This window comes from Crocuta crocuta, unplaced genomic scaffold (assembly GCF_008692635.1).
Source record: "Crocuta crocuta isolate KB4526 unplaced genomic scaffold, BGI_CrCroc_1.0 scaffold92, whole genome shotgun sequence".
Classification (NCBI taxonomy): domain Eukaryota; kingdom Metazoa; phylum Chordata; class Mammalia; order Carnivora; family Hyaenidae; genus Crocuta; species Crocuta crocuta.
In genome coordinates this window covers 2,974,480-2,996,762 of record NW_027528804.1, presented here as the reverse complement: position 1 = coordinate 2,996,762, position 22,283 = coordinate 2,974,480, and the positions used below count along the sequence as shown (strand labels likewise).

Here is a 22,283-nt window from a genome sequence, read left to right as displayed (position 1 = left end):
ATATTGTTGGCCTACAGAGAATAAAAAATTTATGTTTTGATAATCTTAGGATTACCTACAATGACTACCAAGATGTCTCAGATGTCTAAGACATTGTGGCTAGTCAACCAATGTTATTATTTTAACTATGATTTTAACTTTAATTTAGAAATATGAACCAGGCAGAAATTAGTGATTCTAGTTTCTCTGAAAATGATGGAATCCATAGATTTTTCTTTGGTGACTCATTTCAACATTGAAAGATTGCCTAGAGATTTCCTATTTCATCAACCCAGACCATTAGAGAGAACGATTTAACAGTAATATTGCTTGGGATATTTGAAGTATAATTCAAAAAACAGGGTGGGAAAGGCATCATATAAAAATATAATAAACACAGGCCTTTTCAAGAGAGGTAAAAGGCAAATAAGAATTAATACAATACATTGTAATCAAAGAAAAGATTAGCAACTGAAAGTTAAGAATAGTCTAATTTAATATATTTTAGACATTCGGAGGATGTCTGAAGGGAAAAAATAAGTACAATTCATTCATTTAAAGTGTTCAAATTGTTGCTGAATTCATTCATGTAAATCTCAAGTTGATATTCTATATCTTTACTACTTCTCCTTCAAAACAGTTCCCGTTCCTCTCCTATCCTCTTATTTTAATTATAAATCATGGGAGATGAAGATAAAACAATTGAACATGAAGATTTCAGACCATCCACAGGAATGGACCACACAGCTTCTACATATCAAGAAACACAGGTAAACCTACGATCAAATATAGAGCATTCCAACCATTTCCATAAGGAAGGGACTATGTATTTCCAAATCTATGAAACAGTTGTGTTCTCTTCGTGCTCTATCACTCAATTAACAGTTCTTCCCATTCTTAATCCCCAAACTTGTATAATTGGTGTGACTACCAGTGTTCCCAGAGTCATTAGCAGCTTGCCCTACATGAGACTGGAAAAATAGAGAGCCTGTGAGATGCTTTGTGTTCCCAGCCTCACCCCTAGGATGGGTGTGATTTCTTCCCTCCCTTTTTATTGCTTAAATTCAATTAGATGAATGAATATGAGTTCATTTTTACCACAAATGGTTATTTTTTTCTGAACCACTTTGATATATTTACCAACTATTCCCTTGAATAATATCTTAAGTAGGCTAATTTTTAAGCCCAGCATTGTAAAACAAAATGAAATAGTATGTGTGCCCCAAGCATTTATAATGCTACAAATGGTGACTCAATGGTAAATACTCCTAACATAGTTCTTGTTCCAAGCATTCACTGATTAGCTATTAATATAGCTGTCCATTTCCACTATAAAGTGGTAGCCTTGATTCTAGCAGCGGAAATTTGATCTGTGATTTGATGGCTCAGTAACTATAAAAATGTACAATAACTGTAACATTTCTGAGGATTCTTAAATTGCTTTAAACACAGGAGGAAACAGTTATGAACTCCAAAGCATTGGATGCAAAAGAACCAACAGAAGGAAGTAACTTACTGAATAGCAGTGAAAAAAAGCTACCAGAAATACCAACTGAATCAAGTAACTTGCAAAGACTAAGACACACATTTGCTTGCCCTCCACATGGCTTGCTGGCTAGAGGAATAACAAATGGTATGTAAGTGGTAAAAATTAATTCAGAAAGAGAGGATAAAACATGAAATTGTTTTAATGAGAGATTCTAAAATAATATGGTTTAAAGGAGAAAAAAGAAGTTTACTTCTCCATACATAAAATCTACTGGGTGAACAATTCACTGTGATAGATGGCTCTACTCCACAAGTCATTATGGGGCTTGTGCTGACAGGATTCCACTATCTTCAGCACTCTGAGGCTTCTCAGAGTGCTGTTGCTACTACCATTCCAGCTAGCAGGAAGAGAAAAAGAGCAGAGATCAAGGACATTTTCGTTTTCTATCCCTGAGTAATTTCACAGGATTACATTAGGGCTCCACTGAGAAAAATGAGAAATCACTTGTAAACAGAAAGGCAATACATAAATGTTGGTTTTAATCATTATTAACTAATGCAACTAATGTTTCAACAAACAGCTTAATTTATGCTTCCAAATGAATCCATCATTCTGTAAGTAAGAATCTTGGTTTCCAATTCAACTTATTGAATACAACTTATTGAATACACCTATTACCTAAAATATTTAGAAGATTTTTTTTTAATGTTTCTTTTATTTTTGAGAGAGAAAGAGTGCATGAGCAGCGAAGGGGCAGAGAGAGGAAGATAAAGGATCTGAAGCAGGCTTTGTGCTGACAGCAGAGAGACCTATGCGGGGCTCAAATTCACAAATCATGAGATCATGACCTAAACTGAAGTTGGACGCTTAACCAACTGAGCCACCTAGGCACCCCTGGAGGATTTTCCTTTGAGAGTTTATCTCAGCACTATTTCAAATATTGTCTTTGAGGAATGGATTTGGTTTTTGGAGGCAGCCAAACATTATTATGATATCAGTTTGAAGAATAGATGGATGTTCAGATTCGGTAATCCTGTTTTTTTGTTTGAAAAGGAAATTGTGTGTGTGTATGTGAAGGCGTATATATTTTGTACATTGGAGGAAACAGTAGGAAAAAGGAGAAGGGATTTAAAAATTGTCTATAAATGCTAATTTTTGAAAGTATTTTTAAGTTTATTCATTAATTTTCCAGAGAGAGACCGTATGAATGGGGGTGGAGTAGAGAGAGAAGGAGAGAATCCCAAGCAGGCAGCACACTGCCAGCGCAGAGCCCAATGCAGGGCTTGAACTCACAAAACTGTGAGATTATGACCTGAGCCAAAACAGAAAATCAAACAGTTAACTGACTGAGCCACCCAGGTGCCCCTATAAATGAGAATTTAAAGACAATTTCAAAAATGATGTTGAGGAATGACAGTACCACTGGAGTAAATATATGGCTTCCCAAAGTAAATATGTTGAAGAATATAATACATGTCATCTAAAAATTGTTTACTAAAAAATAAGATTCACTTCATTATTGTTAGACTTCATTTGTGAGCTCTGAAAATCACTTTTACCATTCTCAAATGGGACACTTGAAGCCAAGTATATAGTATGTTATACTTTAGGCTCTCCATGTTTTTAATAAAATTAGGTAAGTCTCTAAACTAGCATGAGAAAAAAATCTCAAACTTTATTTAAAACATGCGGAGAAAACCAGGTTCCAAAATATATACCCGTTGATAAGTCAACAGATAATTTAATACCTTTTCTGTCCTTTTTATTATTTTTTTAAACTTAACACCATTCAAATCATGATGCATTTCTAGTTAAAACATTTACAGTAAAAACAGGGATTGCATTAGGAAAAGGGTATGGATGAATGATGTGATTTGGAGACTCATTTTTAATTTTAATTTTTTTTCTTTTTTTTCTTTTTTTTTTTAGAGAGAAAGGGGTTAGGGGAGGGAGAAGGAGTAAGCACTCTCTGTGCTCTGTGCAGAGCCAGACTCAGGGCTTGATCCTACGACCCTGGGATCATGACATGGGCCGAAATCAAGAATTGGTCACACAACCGACTGAGCCACGCAGGCACCCCAGAGAGTCATTTTTTAAAACTTCTATGATCATTGTCCATACAGATGCCTGAGAAATGGGAACTCATAATATATAAACACCTCTTCATTTGCTTTCCTGTACTTCTGTTGCTGAGGCTTACAAGACTGTTCTTTTTTTCCTGCTCCATCCTGTGCCCCTTCAGTATATTTACATATTTTTCTTAAGGAAATCTTACATATGAAAATGTGATTTTCCAAAATCATAAATGAGGAGTAAATTGCTAACTGAATTAAATGTGATTTAGAGAAACCCTGTAAATATACATTCACTATGTATTTAGAACTGCATTTTGAATATGAGAATGGAAAAGAATGTTAGAGTTTTTTAAAAAAGTGATCTGAAAGTGGAGAACATAATTCTATCTTTCTGAATTGTGTACAAAGCTGGTTTTATGCTGTGACAATGTAAAATTTAGTAGTTTATAATTCCTGCTTTCCCATTACACCTCCCATACTATGTAGGAATTTCAGCTTCTCTACCCAACTGGAAGATACAGAAGGTGCTTTAGTTATTTCACTGTGATAGTATCATAGCCTACAAAATCTGTAATAATTCTGTGAGAGTTAATTGATCTCTGGCAATAGGATGGATGACACTCAATGAACAGCCCTCTCACTATGTCAATGAAAACATCTGAAAACAATATTTTAAGTCTTTTTAAATAAACCTTTCATCTGTCGAGAAAACAGGAAGTCATCAGACACTAAAAACAGTATGATTAGGAGAGATAAATAAGCACTCAAGATGGCTTTCACTCTGGAGGCTTCTGCAAAATACCAGTGAACTTGAGATTCATTATGAGAACCATGAGAGCATAGGAGGCTATGCTTGGGTCTGCTCAGGTTGGGAGAAAGTCAGAGGAAAAAATGTTCCCCTCACCCATACAAAGCTGGAACCTAATGTAATGATGAATCTGAGGTAAACCTGCCCTTCAGAGGGGACCCGCAGCCAAACCTATCTGTCTAAACTGTCTGGGCAAGGGAAGTCTCCACAAAATATGTGTACCTTTATGCTGATCTGTGTTCCAAAGTCACAGAAAAAAACTCAAGCTGAAAATATATCTAAAAGTAGTCCTAGATTGTTAAGATTCTAAGCACATGGTAGGAGCAAATTTAGATCCTATCTGGGAAAACTGACATTCAACTCCAGCAATTCCCAAAGATTAAGTCTCATGGAAGAGCTCACTGTTGCCAAAAACACAAAAACAAAAAATCACAACATGCACAAGGAACTAGATTTCAAGAATTTGCATTATCAGAAAATAAAATATAAAATATTTTCAGTAACTATAAACAAGTTAAATTAGGTGCCTGGGTGGCTCAGTCAACTGAGCGTCCAACTTCGGCTCAGATCATAACGTCACAGCTCCTGAGCCCACATCAGGCTTTCTGCTGACAGCTTGGGGCCTGGAACCTGTTTCAGATTCTGTGTCTCCCTCTCTCTCTGCCCTTTCCCTGCTCACATTCTTTCTCTCTCTCTCAAAAATAAACATTTAAAAAAATTTTTTTTAAAGAAAGTTAAAGAGGAGGTAGCAAATATAAAGATAAAACAAGAATCTATTTACAAAAATGAGCAAATTTCAATAACCACCAAATTGAACTTATAGACATGAAAGATATAATACAGTAATTGAAATTTAAAGCTCAATAGATTAGGCAGCAGATTAAGTGAAAAGAAAATTGGTAATCTAGCAAATAGGTCTGAAGAGATTACAATGCAGTACACCAGGAAAAAATGAATATGAAAGCTGGGCTTAGCCAAAGGGAGGAGAAGAGATTATGACTGTTCAAGGATTTAATCAGAGGTCCAGAAAAAGGAAGGGGGAAGAATAGGAAAGAGGAAATATTTGAAGAAGTAAAGACAGAAAATTCCAGAATTGATGAAAAACATAAATTCTAAACAAACGAAAAGGTGGCCATATGGAATTTAAACATAAGTACCGAGCAGATCACACTGCAATTGCAGAAAACCAATGAAAAAGAAAAGATCTTAAAAATAGCCAAAGAAAAAAAATTTCCTTAAAGACATTTAAAAACAATAATAAATGCCAGAAAACCAAGAGACAGTATTTTAAAGGAACTAGGAGACAGTAGCCCTCAACCTAGAACTGTATACCCTGAAAAACTATCTTTTAAGAATGAGAATAAAGAGTGGTGGCTCAGTCGGTTAAGTGTCCAACTTTGGCTCAGGTCATGACCTTGTGGTTTGCAAATGCAAGCTCCGCGTGTGGCTCTGTGCTGACAGCTCTGAGCCTAGAGCCTGCTTCAAATTCTGTGTCTCCTCTCTCTCTGCCCCTTCTCTGCTCACACTCTGTCTTTCTCAAAAAAAACAATAAAACTTGAAAGTAAATTCTTAAAAAAATAAAGAATGAGAATAAAGATAATCCCAGATCAATAAAACTAAGAATTTACCAACAGATCTTCATGGGAAGTAAAGCTTGCTCTGGTGCACTGTTTCTGTACTGTGAATTAGTTCACGTCTGATGGTAAATGAGGAATTGTGTCAGTGTAATATGAAAATGTGCATTTGCACATAATTCCTCCTGCTATGTTAGTATTTTGCATCATCAAACAGTAGCGTGTGAATACAAAATGCATTGAAAAACAAGAACAGACAAAAAGGATCAGAGATACAATTCCTTAAAATTAAAGATAAAGCCTTACTAAAATGAAGACTTTTTAAAAAGCTGAACTCCCGGGGCACCTGTGTGGCTCAGTCAGTTAAGTGTCCAACTTCGGCTCAGGTCATGATCTCACAGTTCATGTGTTTGAGCCCCACGTCGGGCTCTGTGCTGACAACCAGCTTGGAGCCTGGAGCCTGCTTCAGATTCTGTATTTCCATCTCTCTCTGACCCTCTTCTGCTCACACTGTCTTTCTCTTTCTCAAATAAATAAGACATTAAAAAAAATTTTTTTAATAAAGAAAGAAAAGCTGAACTCCCTTTTTTTTTTTTTTTTCAGACAGTTAGTTGCTGGTTTAGGGGTTTCAGAGGCTTTTTAAACTCTCTACACCATTAAACTATCTAGTGAAACCACATACGGATGTAGAAGCTGACAGTACAGATAAAGTAGAGGCCAACACTTTCCCTCAGTTAAAACAACGATGAATATTTGATTGATGGAGAATGCTGTACTCTAGATCAGATTTGGATGGAACTGCTTTCTATTTAAAGTAAATGCTTTCAGGGTTCTACATCTTGAAATAATACATGTGGTTCCAGTGTTTGAGTCTGCCAAAAAGAGACGGTGAGATGCAAATGCCAGTGGAGATTTAACTGCACTAACACTTTTATTAGGATCATTACTGGTTTTGTCAATACTTTGGTCACAAGCTTTGAGTTTTGAGTGGTCTGCCCAACTGTTTTTCTAGGAGTCTTTGTTGTTTCAGTGTAAACTTTAGTACAACACAAGGTTTTCAAACTAGGAAACATGTTTCACATTCTAATAGAAATGCTTCTATTAAAGGAAATACTTTAGGCAACAAAATAATTGTCCCAGATTAAAGATTTGAGTTGCCATAATGAATAATGATCAAACCGGAAAATAGGTAAGTATATGGGTAATTCTAAACAAACCTTGACTATGGAAAAGAAACAATAATAGTGTTTATTTCAAGACACAAGTAAAATACTAGAATGTGATTGTTCAGGTATTCTCATGTTCCTACGAAGAGAGTAAAGATAGCCAATGTTTCCCTTTTTATTAACTAGTGGATATGTACAGTAAAATTATAAAGAAAATAGAAGAATGGTAAAAAAAATTCAAGATAGCAGTTCTTTCTGAAAGTGTGAAAGAAGACAGGAGATGGGATTAGAAGGGGCACATAGGTAGGTCCACAAGCACTGGTAGTATCTTATTTCTTAAGATGATTGGTAATTATTACCCAACTGTTCCTATTACTGATACTCTCTAAAATTTACACATGGTTATAAATATTTGTATGTATGTTTTATATTTTTTAAATTTTTATATTATATTAAAACCTGCATATGACAAGTTACTGGTAGAAACTAGTTTTCCTGGTTTATTTCAGTTACCATGGTTGTTCTTCTCTGGGCTGTCGTTTGGTCAGTTACTGGCACCGAATGTCTTCCTGGAGGAAACCTATTTGGAATTATAATCCTATTCTATTGTGCCATTATTGGAGGTAAACTTTTTGGGCTCATTAAGTTACCTACATTACCTCCACTACCTCCTCTTCTAGGTAAGTGCTAAACACTTTCTGATTTCAAGAGTAAATGATATTTTAAAAACTGTAGTTTGGAAAGCTTTTAGAAATAAATATAAAGTATTTCTGTATTTGCTGTACTGGAGCCAAAAGCCAATTGTTAAATTTTGAGTTTGATGAACCAATTGTTAAACACGGCAATTTTTAAAAATTAAATTATACATATTTACAATTAAATAATTTGCATTAAAAATTAGACCAATAGATACTCAAAACTAACCACTTCCTAATTATTTTACTGCATTTCCCCTTATCTATGCTCTTGAAATTATGGAAATAATATACAGTGGTGTGCCACTGGCTGTCTCTTCCCAACTGCACATTCATGGATCATGCTGGTAGTTTAGCATCAACCATGGTAGAAGTAACTATAAGACAGAAATGCTACAAAACTAGGGCTCAATATATTGTAAGTCACTCACCTTGTGGACAAAGGAGTGAAGGGGTCATCTGCCACATCAGTATCAGGTGGCCATATCAATCCAGACCATCAGCAAAGGAAACAGTGTCCCAGGGAAGTTGTTGTCACATTCATTTGGAGAACAAGAAATATTTCTTCTTGCCCTCCTCACCCCAAAACTCCAAAAGAAACTCTTGACATATTTTTGAGTCCTTGTTAGATTATTATTTCTTTTGAACTATGCTCATTTCAGCCCTATTTGTAATGAAAAATTCCTTAAAGTCCATTAATTGGTCCAAAAATTACAGTCCTTCCAAACAATGAGATACTATTGCTATTAAAAAATGAGGTGTGTGCACACACATATACTGAGGCATGTTTACATAGGTATACAAACTTTTCTGGAAAGACACAGAAAACTCTTAAGAGTTAAAATCTTCGGTGAATGAAGATCGAAAGTTTGCAGTTGGAGTAGGGCATGTACTTGTCACTTCATAGTTGTTGATGATGTTTTAATTTACCATGAGCATGTGTTATTTTTATTATTCTTTAAAAAACAACTGTTGTTGGCTAGTTCCTACTTTCAAAAATTCTGGAAAGGCTGTAACTCCATAATTCAGAACTTTAAGAGACCTTCTTCTAGATTAAATGGCAGTGATGCTTCCTGGCCTAGCGGTGTCTCAAGCAAGTCACAAAAGCTGTGCTTGTCATTAGTCTCTATTCTCATAGCTTACATATAGAACATTGCAATGATAGTAAATTTGTTCAGTCATTTAACCTGTAAAGCTTGTAAGGACATGTTCAGAAGAGGGTACTGTTAGAGAAGAACACAGTCTGGAAGCCCAGTGTCTGATGGAGAAGTCTTTCTTTCCAATTGTAGGGGTATGTGGTATCAGTGAGGGCAAGATTCTCTCGAAAAATATTCAGCTCCCTCGGTCACTGTCAACTACTGATACTTCCCAGAATGTGTCATACTTCCTCTTCACACCTTGGAAGAAACTGCTAATCCATCCAGAAACTTCTTTACTCCCCACCCAGTTCTTCCCTTGTTTGGATCTCTCTGACTCACCCCTCTTACTTCACTCATAAAACACTTCCTTATGCTTCCATAAAATTGAGGTTGTCAGTTTATCTCACTCCCCTAGAGGCTGAAAATTTGTTGAGGTTTAGTACCAAGTTTTTGTTCATTATTATACTTCTACTACCTACTATAGTGTCTAAAATACTGAAGGCATTTGGTAATCAGTGAATGGCTAAAGGAAAGGAGAATCAGAAGCTGACATGACAGAGCAATGTCCATTTCATCATAACTTACAAGCCTTTGCAAAGAAAGTCATGTATTCTTAAAATTTTTTCAATGTCTGTTTTTGAGAGAGAGACAGAGTGCGAGCAGGGGAGGATCAGAGAGAGAGGGAGACACGGAATCTGAAGCAGGCTCCAGGGTCTGCACAGAGCCTGAAGCGGGGCTTGAACTCATGAAGCACGAGATCATGAGTGTCTGAATGAGAGCCAAAATCAGACGCTCAACTGAGCCACACAGGCACCTCACAAATTATGTATTTTTTGTTAAATAACCTGGCTTAAAGGTGAAATAGAACCCATATAGGTATTTGTTGATAATTCAGATACTCTGACATAGCAAATAATTTCAGGAGCCATTTGCTATTTGCACACAAAAGAGTGACTGAATTGAGCATTGTATTGACACATTTTATATTTAGAATTTGATCACATTTCTATCTAAATACTGCACCCTGTTTTTCCCTTTCAGGTTCAATTTTTAAGAATTATTACTGATTCTAGGGGCACCTGGGTGGCTCAGTTGGTTAAGCTTCTGACTCCGGCTCAGGTCATGATCTCACAGTTCATGGTTTCAAGCCCCATGTTGGGCTCTGTGCTGACAGCTCAGAGCCTAGAGCCTGCTTCCGATTCTGTGTGCCCCTCTCTCTACCCCTCCCCTGCTCATGATCTGTCTCTCTCTGTCTCTCAAAAATAAATAAATGTTAAAAAACTTTTTTTAAAGAAATATTACTGATTCTAATGATTTTCATTTGCATATTAAAGCCTTTTCTTAGCTCCTCTAATTTAGTATATTATTTTAATTTTTTATTTTAGTATTTAAGGTTTTATTTAAATTCTGGTTAGTTAACATATAGTGTAATATTGGTTTCAGGAATAGAATTTAGTGATTCATCACTTGCATATAATACCCAGTGCTCATCATAACAAGTGCCCTCTTTAATACCCATCACCCATCTAGCCCATCTCCACACCTATCTTCCTCCATCAACCCTCAATTTGTTTTCTATCATTTAGAACCTCTTATGGGTTATGTGTGGATGGATGGGTTAAATGGATGAAAGGCATTAAGGAAGACACTTGTTGGGATGAACACTAGGTGTTGTACATAGGGAATGAATCACTGGAATCTACTCCCGAAATCATTATTGCACTATATGCTAACTAACTTGGATGTAAATAAATAAGTAAATTAAATAATTAAATAAATTTGAAAAAATAATTAAAAAAAGAAAAAGAAAAAAGAAATAAAATTCAAAGAAAAAAAAGAGTATCTTATGGTTTGCTTCCCTCTCTCTTTTTTTCCCCTTCACATATGTTCATCTGTTTTGTTTCCTAAATCACATGTGAATGAAATCTTATGATATTTGTCTTTCTCTGACTGACTTATTACACTTAGCATAATATACTCTGGTTCCATCCACATTGTTGCAAATATTAAGCCTTCATTCTTTTGATGGCTAATATTCCATTTTGTGTGTGTGTGTGTGTGTGTGTGTGTGTGTGTATCCTCTTTATTTATTAATCAGTCAGTAGACACTTGGGCTCTTTCCGTAGTTTGCTATTATTGATAATGCTGCTAAAAATATTGATAATGCTGCTAAAAACATCAGAGGGCATGTGCCCTTTGAATCTGTATTTTTGTGTCATTTGGATAAATACTTAACAGTGCAATTGCTAGATCATAGGATAGTTCTGTTTTTAACTTTTTGAGGAGCCTCCATAGTGTGAGAGGTGGTATCTCATCATGGTTTTGATTTGTGTTTCCCTGATGATGTGTGAGATTGAGCATCTTTTCATGCATCTATTAGCCATCTGCATGATGGAAAAGTTTCAATTCATGTCTTCTACTCCTTTCTTCACTGGATTGATTTTGGGTGTGGAGTTTGATGCATTCTTTATAGATTTTGGATACTAACCTTTTATCCAATATGTCATTTGCAAATATCTTTGCCCATTCCATAGGCTGCCTTTTTGTTTTGTTGATTGTTTCCTTTGCTGTCCAGAAGCTTTTTATCTTTATGAACTCCTTGTAGTTTATTTTTGCTTTTGTTTCCTTTGCCTCTGGCAATGTGTCTAGTAAGAAGTTGCTACAGCCAAGGTCAAAGAGGTTGCTACCTGTGTTCTCCTCTAGAATTTTGATGGTTTCCTGTCTCACATTTAGGTCTTTCATCCATTTAAAAAAATTATTAAAAAAAATATCAAAGAGATGTGAACTCAAAAATTAAAAGTGCCAAAAATATTTTCTTTATTTGAAAACCAACTAAAGAGTTATTTGACTTCTCCATTCTAGGCATGCTTCTTGCCGGGTTTCTTATCAGAAATATCCCCATCATCAGTGATAATGTACAGATCAAGCATAAGTGGTCTTCCGCTTTGAGAAGCATAGCCCTGTCTATCATATTGGTTCGTGCTGGCCTTGGGCTTGACTCAAAGGTATGAAGTATAAATTTCTAATTGTTGACTAGGAATTGTACTCTTCCAGTACTACAGCTATTTAGAAATCACTGAGCTTTAGGCATTTGCGTGACAGCCTAAAGAATAAAATAGTGTTTATTTCATGCAGGACTGGCTATTCCAAGAAGAATACCCCATATTCTTTCTTGGAAGAAGGTGGAATTATACCTCTGGGGACAGCACTAGGAATAAAGGCTCCCCTTTTCTCTGACAGTGATATAGGTCATCCTTGTAAACAACGGTCTTGAGAGAAGAAAGCACATTTATGGTGTGCAAAGCCTTCTGCAAGTGCTTAGGGATAACTATACAGCTCAAGAAACTGCTTGATACATAGAATGAGTCTCAAGTGTGCCTTTTTTAATGCTTTCACTAACATATATTTTTGAATGAGGGAATGAATGTTCTTGGGGATGAAGGTTTTCACCCTGGCCTCATTCTAGCCGCAAGCTAATACTGAGAGGGTTAAAACAGTGACTTTGGGGATTAATGAGCACAGACTCCAGAACATCCTGTCTGACTTCAAACCCAGCTGCACAATTTACCAATTTCTTAATCTTGGGCAAGTGACTTTAACTTGTATCATTTTAGATGAGGGCATCTAAATATAATGGGGATAATAATATCACGTATATCATAGTGTTTCTCTGAGGACTATAAGCTGTCTCCAAAACACTTCAAACACTGAAATGTTTGTTAAGTAAAACTCATTACCTGGCAAATTCATGAGAATCCAAACATGGTCTGAATACTGAAGAAAAAGTGTCTAATGTCATAATCTCTCTCTGTCTTTAAATGATTATTTTTGTGTTTCTATTTGCATATTTCAGGCCCTGAAGAAGCTGAAAGGTGTTTGTATAAGACTCTCCATGGGGCCTTGTCTTGTGGAGGCATGCACATCTGCTCTTCTGGCCCACTTCCTAATGGGTTTACCGTGGCAATGGGGCTTTATCCTGGGGTAATGATTTTTCTTTGTCATATGAAAATAATGCAGGGATGTTTGGGGCTTTATTTGATTCCATCCAAGAGAATGCATAATAGCATTTTCTTAAGGACATCAGAAAATACAACACAGATATTCAGCATAACCTAAATATTATAACTTCAAAATATACTATATATAGAAAACATCTAACTTCTACAGGGATTATGATTCAAACTGTTGAAGAATTATTAATGGTGTTTTGCCTACACCTCATCCCATGCTGGTGAGAGATGCCATATCTCACCTCAAAGTCCATACAAAGGATAATAAACACACCAACAGTAATTAACACCGAACACTCTTTTCTTCTTTTGTCACCAGACAATTACAATTGGGTGGTTCTGCTGTCTTTTCTTTCCACTGCCAGTTCTTCTAATGGTTAACAGCCGTGAGAAGTAAATAAATAAAGGGGAGCCTCGGTGGCTCAGTCAGTTAAGTGTCTGACTTCGGTTCAGGTCATGATCTCAGAGTTTGTGGGTTTGAGCCCCACATCGGGCTCTGTGCTGACAGCTTAGAGCCTGGAGGCTGCTTCTGATTCTGTGTCTCCCTCTCACTCTCTGCTCCTTCTTCACTCACTCATGCTGTCTCTCTCCCTCTCAAAAATAAACACTTAAAAAAAGAAGTAAATAATTATGAAAATACTTAGTAAGAATTTAGTAACAATAAGTAGGTAAGAAGCTAGAAATCCTTACCTCTGGTTAAGACAGTGGAGCTATACTGCCTGGATTCAAATCCCAGCTCTGTGACTTTCCAGTATGTGAATTTTGGCAAGTTATTTAATCTCTCTGCATCTCAGTCTTCTCGTTTACAGAATGAAAATAATTATTGTAGTTACCTTCTAGAGTTGTTGTGAGGATTAAATTAGTTAATTTATGTAGAGCACTGAAAATGGTGTTTGGCATATAGTAAGGACTGAAAAATGTTTTCTGCTGTTACTGCTGCTCGTGTTCATATCACTGTAACTGCCATTATGGCCTTCTTCTAATCTGTTGTCTTATTTTACATATCAATTCCCAACAGAAGGCCTAATATTAGTCAGCTCCAATTTAAAAAGCCTTCAGCTGTGTTTTTCAAACCTCATACCATAAATGTTTTGTCTTTTTTTTTTTAATGTTTTATTTATTTTTGAGAGAGAGTAAACAAGGGAGGGGCAGAGAATCTAAAGCGGGCTCTGTGCTGACAGCAGCAAGCCACGAACCCTGAGATCATGACCTGAGCCAAAGTCAGACACTCAACCAACTGAGCCACACAGCACCCTGGCTTTCTTCTCTTTTCTTTTTTTTTTAAGGCAGATTCCTGCATCTTAACCCCATTAGGTCTTCTGTGCCACCCATAATTATATATTTCGGGGCAACCTAAGTGGTTCCAATATAGGCTGTCTGTGGCCACACTTTGAAAAAGAGTTCTGTAGAACTTGTGTGTGTGTGTGTTTTCAGTTTGGTGCTTCACTGCTATTTGAAAGACAATAGTTGTCTAAAGTGTAACCTCTAAAACAGTAGACGTTATTATAATTTCAACAACAACAATAATAATAATGCGTAAGCTGCTATCACACACATTTAAAGTGCTGCCTACTTAGTTTTGTTTTAGGTGCTGTGTCTCCAGCTGTCGTAGTGCCTTCAATGCTCCTTTTGCAGGAAGGAGGCTACGGGGTTGAAAAAGGCGTCCCAACCTTACTCATGGCTGCTGGCAGCTTTGATGATATTCTGGCTATCACTGGCTTCAACACATGCTTGGGCATGGCCTTCTCCACAGGTAAACTGGTCAGTTCACAATGTGCTGTTCCCTTGCACTACAGAGATGTAGATTGTGATGTTAGAACCTGGGCATATTTGCTTGATAACTGAATACAGCAGATTAAAATGGAGAAAGCAACGGGGTTAGTTCCGTACCTGAGGAGGGACCAGTAGCTTCCAGTTTACCCTCTTCACCCTCTAGACATGGACTGTTCCAATGGTCTGGTAAATGCATTAACGGGGATCCAGAGTAGCAAAGTTTAAGAAAGGATTAGAATAGCTTTTTTTTTTAATATTTTTATTTATTTCTAGGAAAGAGAGAGAGACAATGTGAGCAGGGGAGGGTTAGAGAGAGAGGGAGACACAGAATCCGAAGCAGGCTCCCGGCTCTGAGCTGGCAGTCAGCACAGAGCCCGACGCGGGGCGTGAACCCACGAACCGCAAGATCATGACCTAAGCGAAAGTCAGACACTTAACTGACTAAGCCACCCAGGCGCCCCTAGAATAGCTTTTACATGGAGGCTTCTGGAAAAGTTCAATCTTGGAGACTTTACACAGAGATGAGTAGGTTCTTCAAAGAGGACAAGTGACAGAGAGCAGTCCAAGTGAAAGGTACAGCATTCTTCTAAAATGGGGACAGTTTCTTCTCTCTCCTCTATAACATTTTATGGGTAATAATGGCAATGATTCTTCACGAGTATCTTACTTCCTTACTGAGTGTCTGATATGGGTGTATTTTGTGCTAAGCAGTAATAAAAGAAGAGCATAAAGCATTTTTTGTTTCCCACTATTACTTAAGACTCTTACTCTCCTTTGGCACAGCACAGGTTTGTTTGTAAACCATGTCCAAGATTCAGAGATAAGATATGCAATCCCATATGATAAACAAAATGTAATTGTAGACCAAGTTTAGCTTCCAGTTATTGTGGAAACACATTTTCTTGGGAAGTCATGTGTTCTCAGTATCTGTACTCCCATAGTTATCTTCCCATTTTACGATTTATGCTGATTACCTAGAACCTCAACTCTTCCCACTGCCCCAAAGTTCCTAATATCCAGTCACCGTCCATACACTGCTGGGTATCACTGGTAAATTAATCTTATCAAAACATGGTTCTCATCATATTACTTTTTGGTACAAGAACCAATGAGGATTCTCTCTTACCTATTAGGTCAAATCTATACTCTTGTCTTTAATTGTACTGTGCCCATCCAAACTTACATTCTCAGTGCTTTCCTGGTATACACCTTTGAAACCATGGTTCTCAGCCTCAGCTGCATACTAGAATTACGTGGGGAAGTTTTAAAAAAAATACTCATATGTAAGCACTTAGACCTTAGACCAATTAAATCAGAACCTTTGGGAATAGAAACCACACGTTATGCAAGAGTTGGTATTAGAATCACAGGGGAGGAGAAGAGGAGGGATGAGGGAGGCAAGGGGGAGGGTTTACTGGGGTTTTATAATCTGGGGAGTATGGGCTATGGATAGCTTAAAGAACTGTCCTAGTCAACAATGCTGTGTTCCCTCTGCCCTGCTCCACTAAATGTGGTCCTTAGAGATTTTGGATGGGAACTACCTGGAGCCTCTTTAAAATATGGATTCCAAGCTCTGCCAAGCTTACTGAATCAGAATTTTTAGAGGTGGGTTCAAGAAGTCTTTTTTTTTCTCTTATATACTGGAGGTTGAAACTAATTAGCTACTTTTTACACATTTATAGTAAATTATTGTAATAGCTTGAGACATATGCTACTATCACAGCTAGATGCTTCTGATAGTCACACCATTACCTAACATAGAGCTGCTCTAGCTAAATAAAATTACTACAGAGGTAATTTTTTTTTTTTAATAAGAGATGATTGAAATTGTAAGGAAGGAAAAACGGTTGCCCATCTACCCACCTTTGGTCCATTGGCTGGGATCCTGTAAATCAGACAAATTAACAAGAGAAAAGCAGTTTGTTAGTATGTGCACCCTGCTTACATAGGGAAGTACTCAGTGATGTCTAAATCAAAGAGGTGGTTAGAATTTAGTATATAAATATATATAATTTGCATGTAAGTGGACTGTACACTTCAAACCTATATGTGAAATATATATCACATCTTAGCAAAATACAATAATTTTGGAGAAATGCAAGACAAAATAACTTTGAACTTTCAGAGGCAGCAAATTGGAAAGGCAAATAGGGAAACCAATGGTATCTAGGGCTGCTTTTAGCAGAGTCTGTCTTTGGGCTGATTAAGGGTCTGAAGTTGTCCCAGTGGTTAATTTCTGTCCTTCCTGATAGAGGAAAAATTCATGCCCTTAAAAATGTATGCCCTCCTTTTAGTCAAATGGGGGAGATAGATACCTTTTCTTGATTCTGTTTCTTCTCAATTGCCTTTTGCTCAAAATAATCTTTATACCAAAGTGGCATACTTTGGTGTGGCATATTCTGTTACCCTAAACTACAATAACAAGAAATGACATACTAGTTACATTGTTTAAAAGAGAGAGAAAGAATATGAGTCGGGGAGGGACACAGAGAGAGTGGGACAGGGGATACAAAGTGGGCTCTGTGCTGAGAGCAGAGAACCCTATACGGGGCATGAACCATGAGATCATGACCTGCCTAAATCAAGAGTGGATGCTTAATGGACTGAGCCACCCAGGCACCCCAGTACATTTTTTCTTAGAACAGTGTGGAAGGACTTCATGTGTTGAGCAATTTATTATGATTTTCTGTACAATATGCTAACAGATTTATTTTTAAGTATTCTAAATTCTGTTTGCTGTAGAAGAAAACAGAGGTTCTACTTACATATATATTATGATATTTCAAAGAAGCAATCAACAAATGAAGACTCTTCTAAGAGCAGTTTCAAAAATAAGTTGTTTTCAGGGGCACCTGGGTGGCTCAGTCAATTAAATGTCCCACTTCGGTTCAGGTCATTATCTTGAGGTTCATGAATTCGAGCTCCACGTAGGGCTCTGTGCTGACAGCTCAGAGCCTGAAGCCTGGTTTGGATTCTGTGTCTCCCTCTCTCTCTGCCCCCACCTCTGCTTGTGCTCTGTCTTCAAAAATGAATAAACATTAGAAAAAAATTTTTTTAATAATTTGTTTTCAGATTTATTTTCAGAAATAGCCTTTGAGAAACTGTATGTCCCCTACACTCCTTGTAGTAGGAAAAGATTCTTGGGTCACTTGTCTGGCCTAGTTGGAAGAGCATGTGACTCTTGACCTTGAGGGTCATGAGTTTGAGCCCCAAGTTGGGTGTAGTGATTACTAAAAACAAATAAATAAATTTTAAAAACTTACAACAACAAAAGATTCTTGATCTTAATTGCCAAATTTTTAAGTTACTGTACTCTTTACATATCAGAGGTACTGTAATCAATTATTAGTAAAAAATCAGGCTCCTAATTGGCAATTTGAAAACCAGATATGTCTTCTCACCCAGCCTGTGCCTGTAGTATAGTAGAACAAATATCTCTGTTCATGAATTTTATCTTTTCTTAGGCCCTTTAAGTAAATTTTTATTGAAGTAAGCGTAAAAGAAGGGCACAAATCATAGTTTATACCAATTTTAAAATTTATCTGCAATAATATGCATAGCTTTGTTATTATATAGGCCCATCTTATTAGACATTTTAAGTCACATATATTTAAGAATATGGAGAGCAGGAAATATCTGTATACTTTTCCTTCTATGAAATTAGATGCTTTTTATGTTGATATTAAAATCTAAGTATTTACAGATTTAGAGTTCTGCCTGAAGTTTTTCTTTTTATGTGTTTTTAAGGCTCCACAGTGTTTAATGTTCTCAGAGGAATTTTAGAAGTGGTCATTGGTATGGCAACTGGATCTCTTCTTGGATTTTTTATTCAGTACTTTCCAAGCAGTGATCAGGTAAAAGAAATAATCTATGGGAAAGTCATACTTTAAAATGTCATTTGAAAAACATTCTGGAATAGTCCCCTAAAAACCAACATGAAGAACATGACTTAGAAAATGGTCCCCCCACTGTAAAACTGCTTATTGCCAAATCAGTGCTATCCATGAGATGTATGAACAAGGCTAAATGTGCAGTTGACCCCTGAACAATGCAGACAGTGAGGCACCAACCCCATACACAGTCAGAAATCCATGTACAACTTTTGACTCTCCCAAAACTTAACTACTAATAGGATGCTATTGACTGGAAGCCATTCTGATAACATAAACAGTTGATTAACACATATTTTATATGTTGTATATATTATATACAGTATTCTTATAATAAAGGAAGCTAGAGAAAAGATATTATTAAGAAAATTATAAGAAAGAGGAAATACATTTACAGTAGTATACTGTATCAAAAAAACTTTTGCATGTAAGTGGACCATGTAGCTCAAACCTATCTTAAGGGTCAACTGTATAAGGTTTTAATGCAATTCTGAAATTTTTTCTCTAATGTACATTCTGTAAACTTCACATTTCACTGAAAAATAAATAACATCATTTCCAGCATATACAAGCCTTTTTTAATTGTCTTTATTTTATTATTATTCTTTTTTTTTCAGGTTCCTCCATATTTTATTATTATTCTTAATATTCAGCTAAATCAAGATATAAAATGGCTTTCAGGCCCTTTTTTAGTATCAGTATACCTTAGATTGTAATACTACCTAGACCTTAACATCTCATTATATTATAGTCTAGTATTTCTCACCAAGAAGATCAAAGTTCTTTACTCTTCACAATAATTTCATAATATTCACTGAGGGTTTTTTTGTTTGTTTTTCTTTACCCTCCTAAGTCCTTGGGATAGATAAACATATATAAAAGTCTTTCTTTTCCTGTAAGAACTGGCATTATTTTGAGATTTTAGAGAATTTTGAATGGAAATATAAACTTAACTAAAGTAGAACTTTAAAAAAATAATATTTCTATTATAAGAAAGTATGATAAGCTAAATTTCTATTATGCTCCAAAAACCTCCAACTAAAACTATAAAATATTTTATGAATGCATAAAAGAAAATTATAGGATTTTCTAATTACACAACAAAATAAAGAGAAAAGTAATGGCTTACATTTTGTTGCTTACTGTATACAAAATGATATAGTAAGTACAATAAAGTGCCACTGCATTCAGTATGGAAGCCACCAGCTACATACGGCTGTAGCAGATAGGGAACATTTCAATGGTGCAGATACAGTGGTGCAAAGTCATCACTGGATGTTCTTTTGGGAAGTACTGATCTAGTACAATCATATAAGCTCATGTAATCTAGTGTAAACCACATAAGACTCATGAAGAGAATACTATTAATATGACCTTCTTACTGATGAGGAGATTGAGATTTAGGGACAAGTAACTTGAACAAGTTCACATAGCTAGAAAACAGCAGAGCTGGGAGTGAACTCTAATAATCCTGAGCCTGGATGCTTCCAAGTCAAGCACTTCTAAAGACCTACTTGCCTTCTAAAGTGATCAAGAAGTTTAGGCAATGGCAACATTTTTCTAGATATGTCTCCTAAGGCAAGGGAAACAAAAGCAAAAATAAGCTATTGGAACTACATCAAAATAAAAAGCTTTTGCACAACAAAGGAAACCATCAACAAAACTAAAAGACTAAAACCTACTGAATGGAAGAAAATATTTGCAAATGATGTATCCGGGAAGACTTAATATTCAAAATATATAAAGAACTTATACAACTCAAAAAAAAAAAAAAAAAGACCCAAATATTCCAATTAAAAATGGACAGAGTACCAAAATAGACATTTTTCCAAAGAAGACATAACAGATGGCCAACAGACACATAAGATGTTCAGCATCACTTACCATTAGGAAAATGCAAATCAAAGCCACAGTGAGTTATTACTATACACCTGTCAGGATAGCTAACATGAAAAAGACAAGAAATAACAAGTATTGACGAGGATATAGAGAAAACAGAACACTGCACTGTTGGTGGGAATGTAAATTGGTACAGCCACTGTGGAAATCAGTATGAAGTTTCCTCAAAAAATTAAAAATAGAATTACCATATTATTCAGTAATTCTGCTACTGGGTATTTACTCAAAGAAAACACTAATTTGAAAAGATAAGGCCCCCCTATATTTATTGCAGTATTATTTACAATAGCCAAGATATGGAAGCAACCTAAATGTCCACCAGTAGATAAATGGATAAGGAAGGTGTGATATATATACAATGAAATATTGAGCAGCCATAAAAAAGAATGCTATCTTGCCATTTGTAACAACATGGATGGATCCAGATGGTATTATGCTAGTAAATAAGTCAAATTGAGAAAGGCAAAGAGCATATGATTTCACTCACATGTGGAATCTAAAAACGAATAAATAGGAAGCAGAATCAGGTCTAGAAAAAAAAATGAGGAGAGCCTCACATTAAGGACTAAACAGCCTAAAAATACTAGGGATATCACATCTTTAACTTTCATAAAAACGCTGTGACATACCTGCTTTCGGGGAGGAGAAGAAAAAAGCCTGAGGAAGCCAAGTAATGTGACCACTACATATGCCAGTATTGTAAAAGAGCTAGAATTTTAATTCTGGTCTCTCTGGCTCCAAAGCCCATGCACTTTTTTCTACTATTGCATTTAGCACTGTGAAATTCTGCTTTGATAACTGCAAAAGACAACTAGTGTTCCTAGGAGAAGAAGCTGCATTTGTCCATGTGTTGACTCTACTTTTACTAAGGAAAAAAAAGTAAATGTCATTGCATGCGTTTGTGCCTAGATAGATGTTTTCATTTTCCTTTAAGTCCTGAATATAGAAAGGAATCATTAAAAATCAGTTATATGAAATAATTGAGCTAATCCACCTTTCTTTTTCTCCTCAAGGACAAACTTGTGCAGAAGAGAGCATTTCTTGTTTTGGGGCTGTCTGTGCTAGCTGTGTTCAGCAGCGTGTATTTTGGTTTCCCTGGGTCAGGAGGATTGTGCACATTGGTCATGTCCTTCCTTGCAGGTTTGAGATGGGCCAGCGAAAAGGTGAATTTCAAGTTCTTCTGCTCATTTACGTTCTTTCTGGTCAGAGTAAATTTTTTTCTTTCCAGATACTTTCCTAATATCAAATTGATAAAAGTATTTAATCATAAAAGCTATTTTCTATGCATGTGTAACTGTATGTCCAAATGTACACACATACATCCTTCCCCCTTATATACCAATGTATAATTTGATGACTTAAAATATATTTATGGTCATATTTCCATGCTGCCTCCCTTGTTCTTTGTAAGAGCTACAGCTACAGAGTATTGCATTGTATAGCTGTCCTATATTTAACCAGTCTCCTGATAACAGATTTTAGATTGTCTCTGGTTTTCTACTAAGATGAAAAGTATTTCAATAAAATATCCTACCTATGCCATATTTTGTTAATTCTAATATGCTATCAAGTCTAAGAAGTACCATTTTACATGCTACCAAGAAAGAAAAAAGAATACTGCCAATTAAACTATGACATGACATTCTAACTTCAGAAATGTTAAAATCTGAAAAAAAAAAAAACAAAATATTACATAGCTTTGAATTTATCTATAGGATAAATTTCCAGAAATAGTGTTGCTATGAAGGAATATACACATTGATATTTTGATAATATCAATTTTCCC

The 22,283-nt window shown here is 36.0% G+C and overlaps 1 protein-coding gene across 5 annotated transcripts in view; it reads left to right on the top strand.

Moving 5' to 3' along the window:
• Positions 1-659: 659 nt before the first annotated feature.
• The window catches only part of SLC9B2 (solute carrier family 9 member B2), a 40,128-nt gene continuing 18,504 nt past the window's right edge, over positions 660-22,283 (top strand). For 2 of the 5 annotated variants that reach the window (XM_077755705.1, XM_077755707.1), the window contains exons 1-8: positions 660-749; positions 1,432-1,612; positions 7,601-7,771; positions 11,788-11,930; positions 12,779-12,906; positions 14,513-14,688; positions 18,456-18,562; positions 21,511-21,660. In XM_077755705.1, the coding sequence (XP_077611831.1) occupies positions 660-749; positions 1,432-1,612; positions 7,601-7,771; positions 11,788-11,930; positions 12,779-12,906; positions 14,513-14,688; positions 18,456-18,562; positions 21,511-21,660 (1,146 nt within the window). The remainder of the gene's footprint in view (positions 750-1,431; positions 1,613-7,600; positions 7,772-11,787; positions 11,931-12,778; positions 12,907-14,512; positions 14,689-18,455; positions 18,563-21,510; positions 21,661-22,283) is intronic. The other 3 variants (XM_077755706.1, XM_077755709.1, XM_077755708.1) reach the window with 2 other exon arrangements.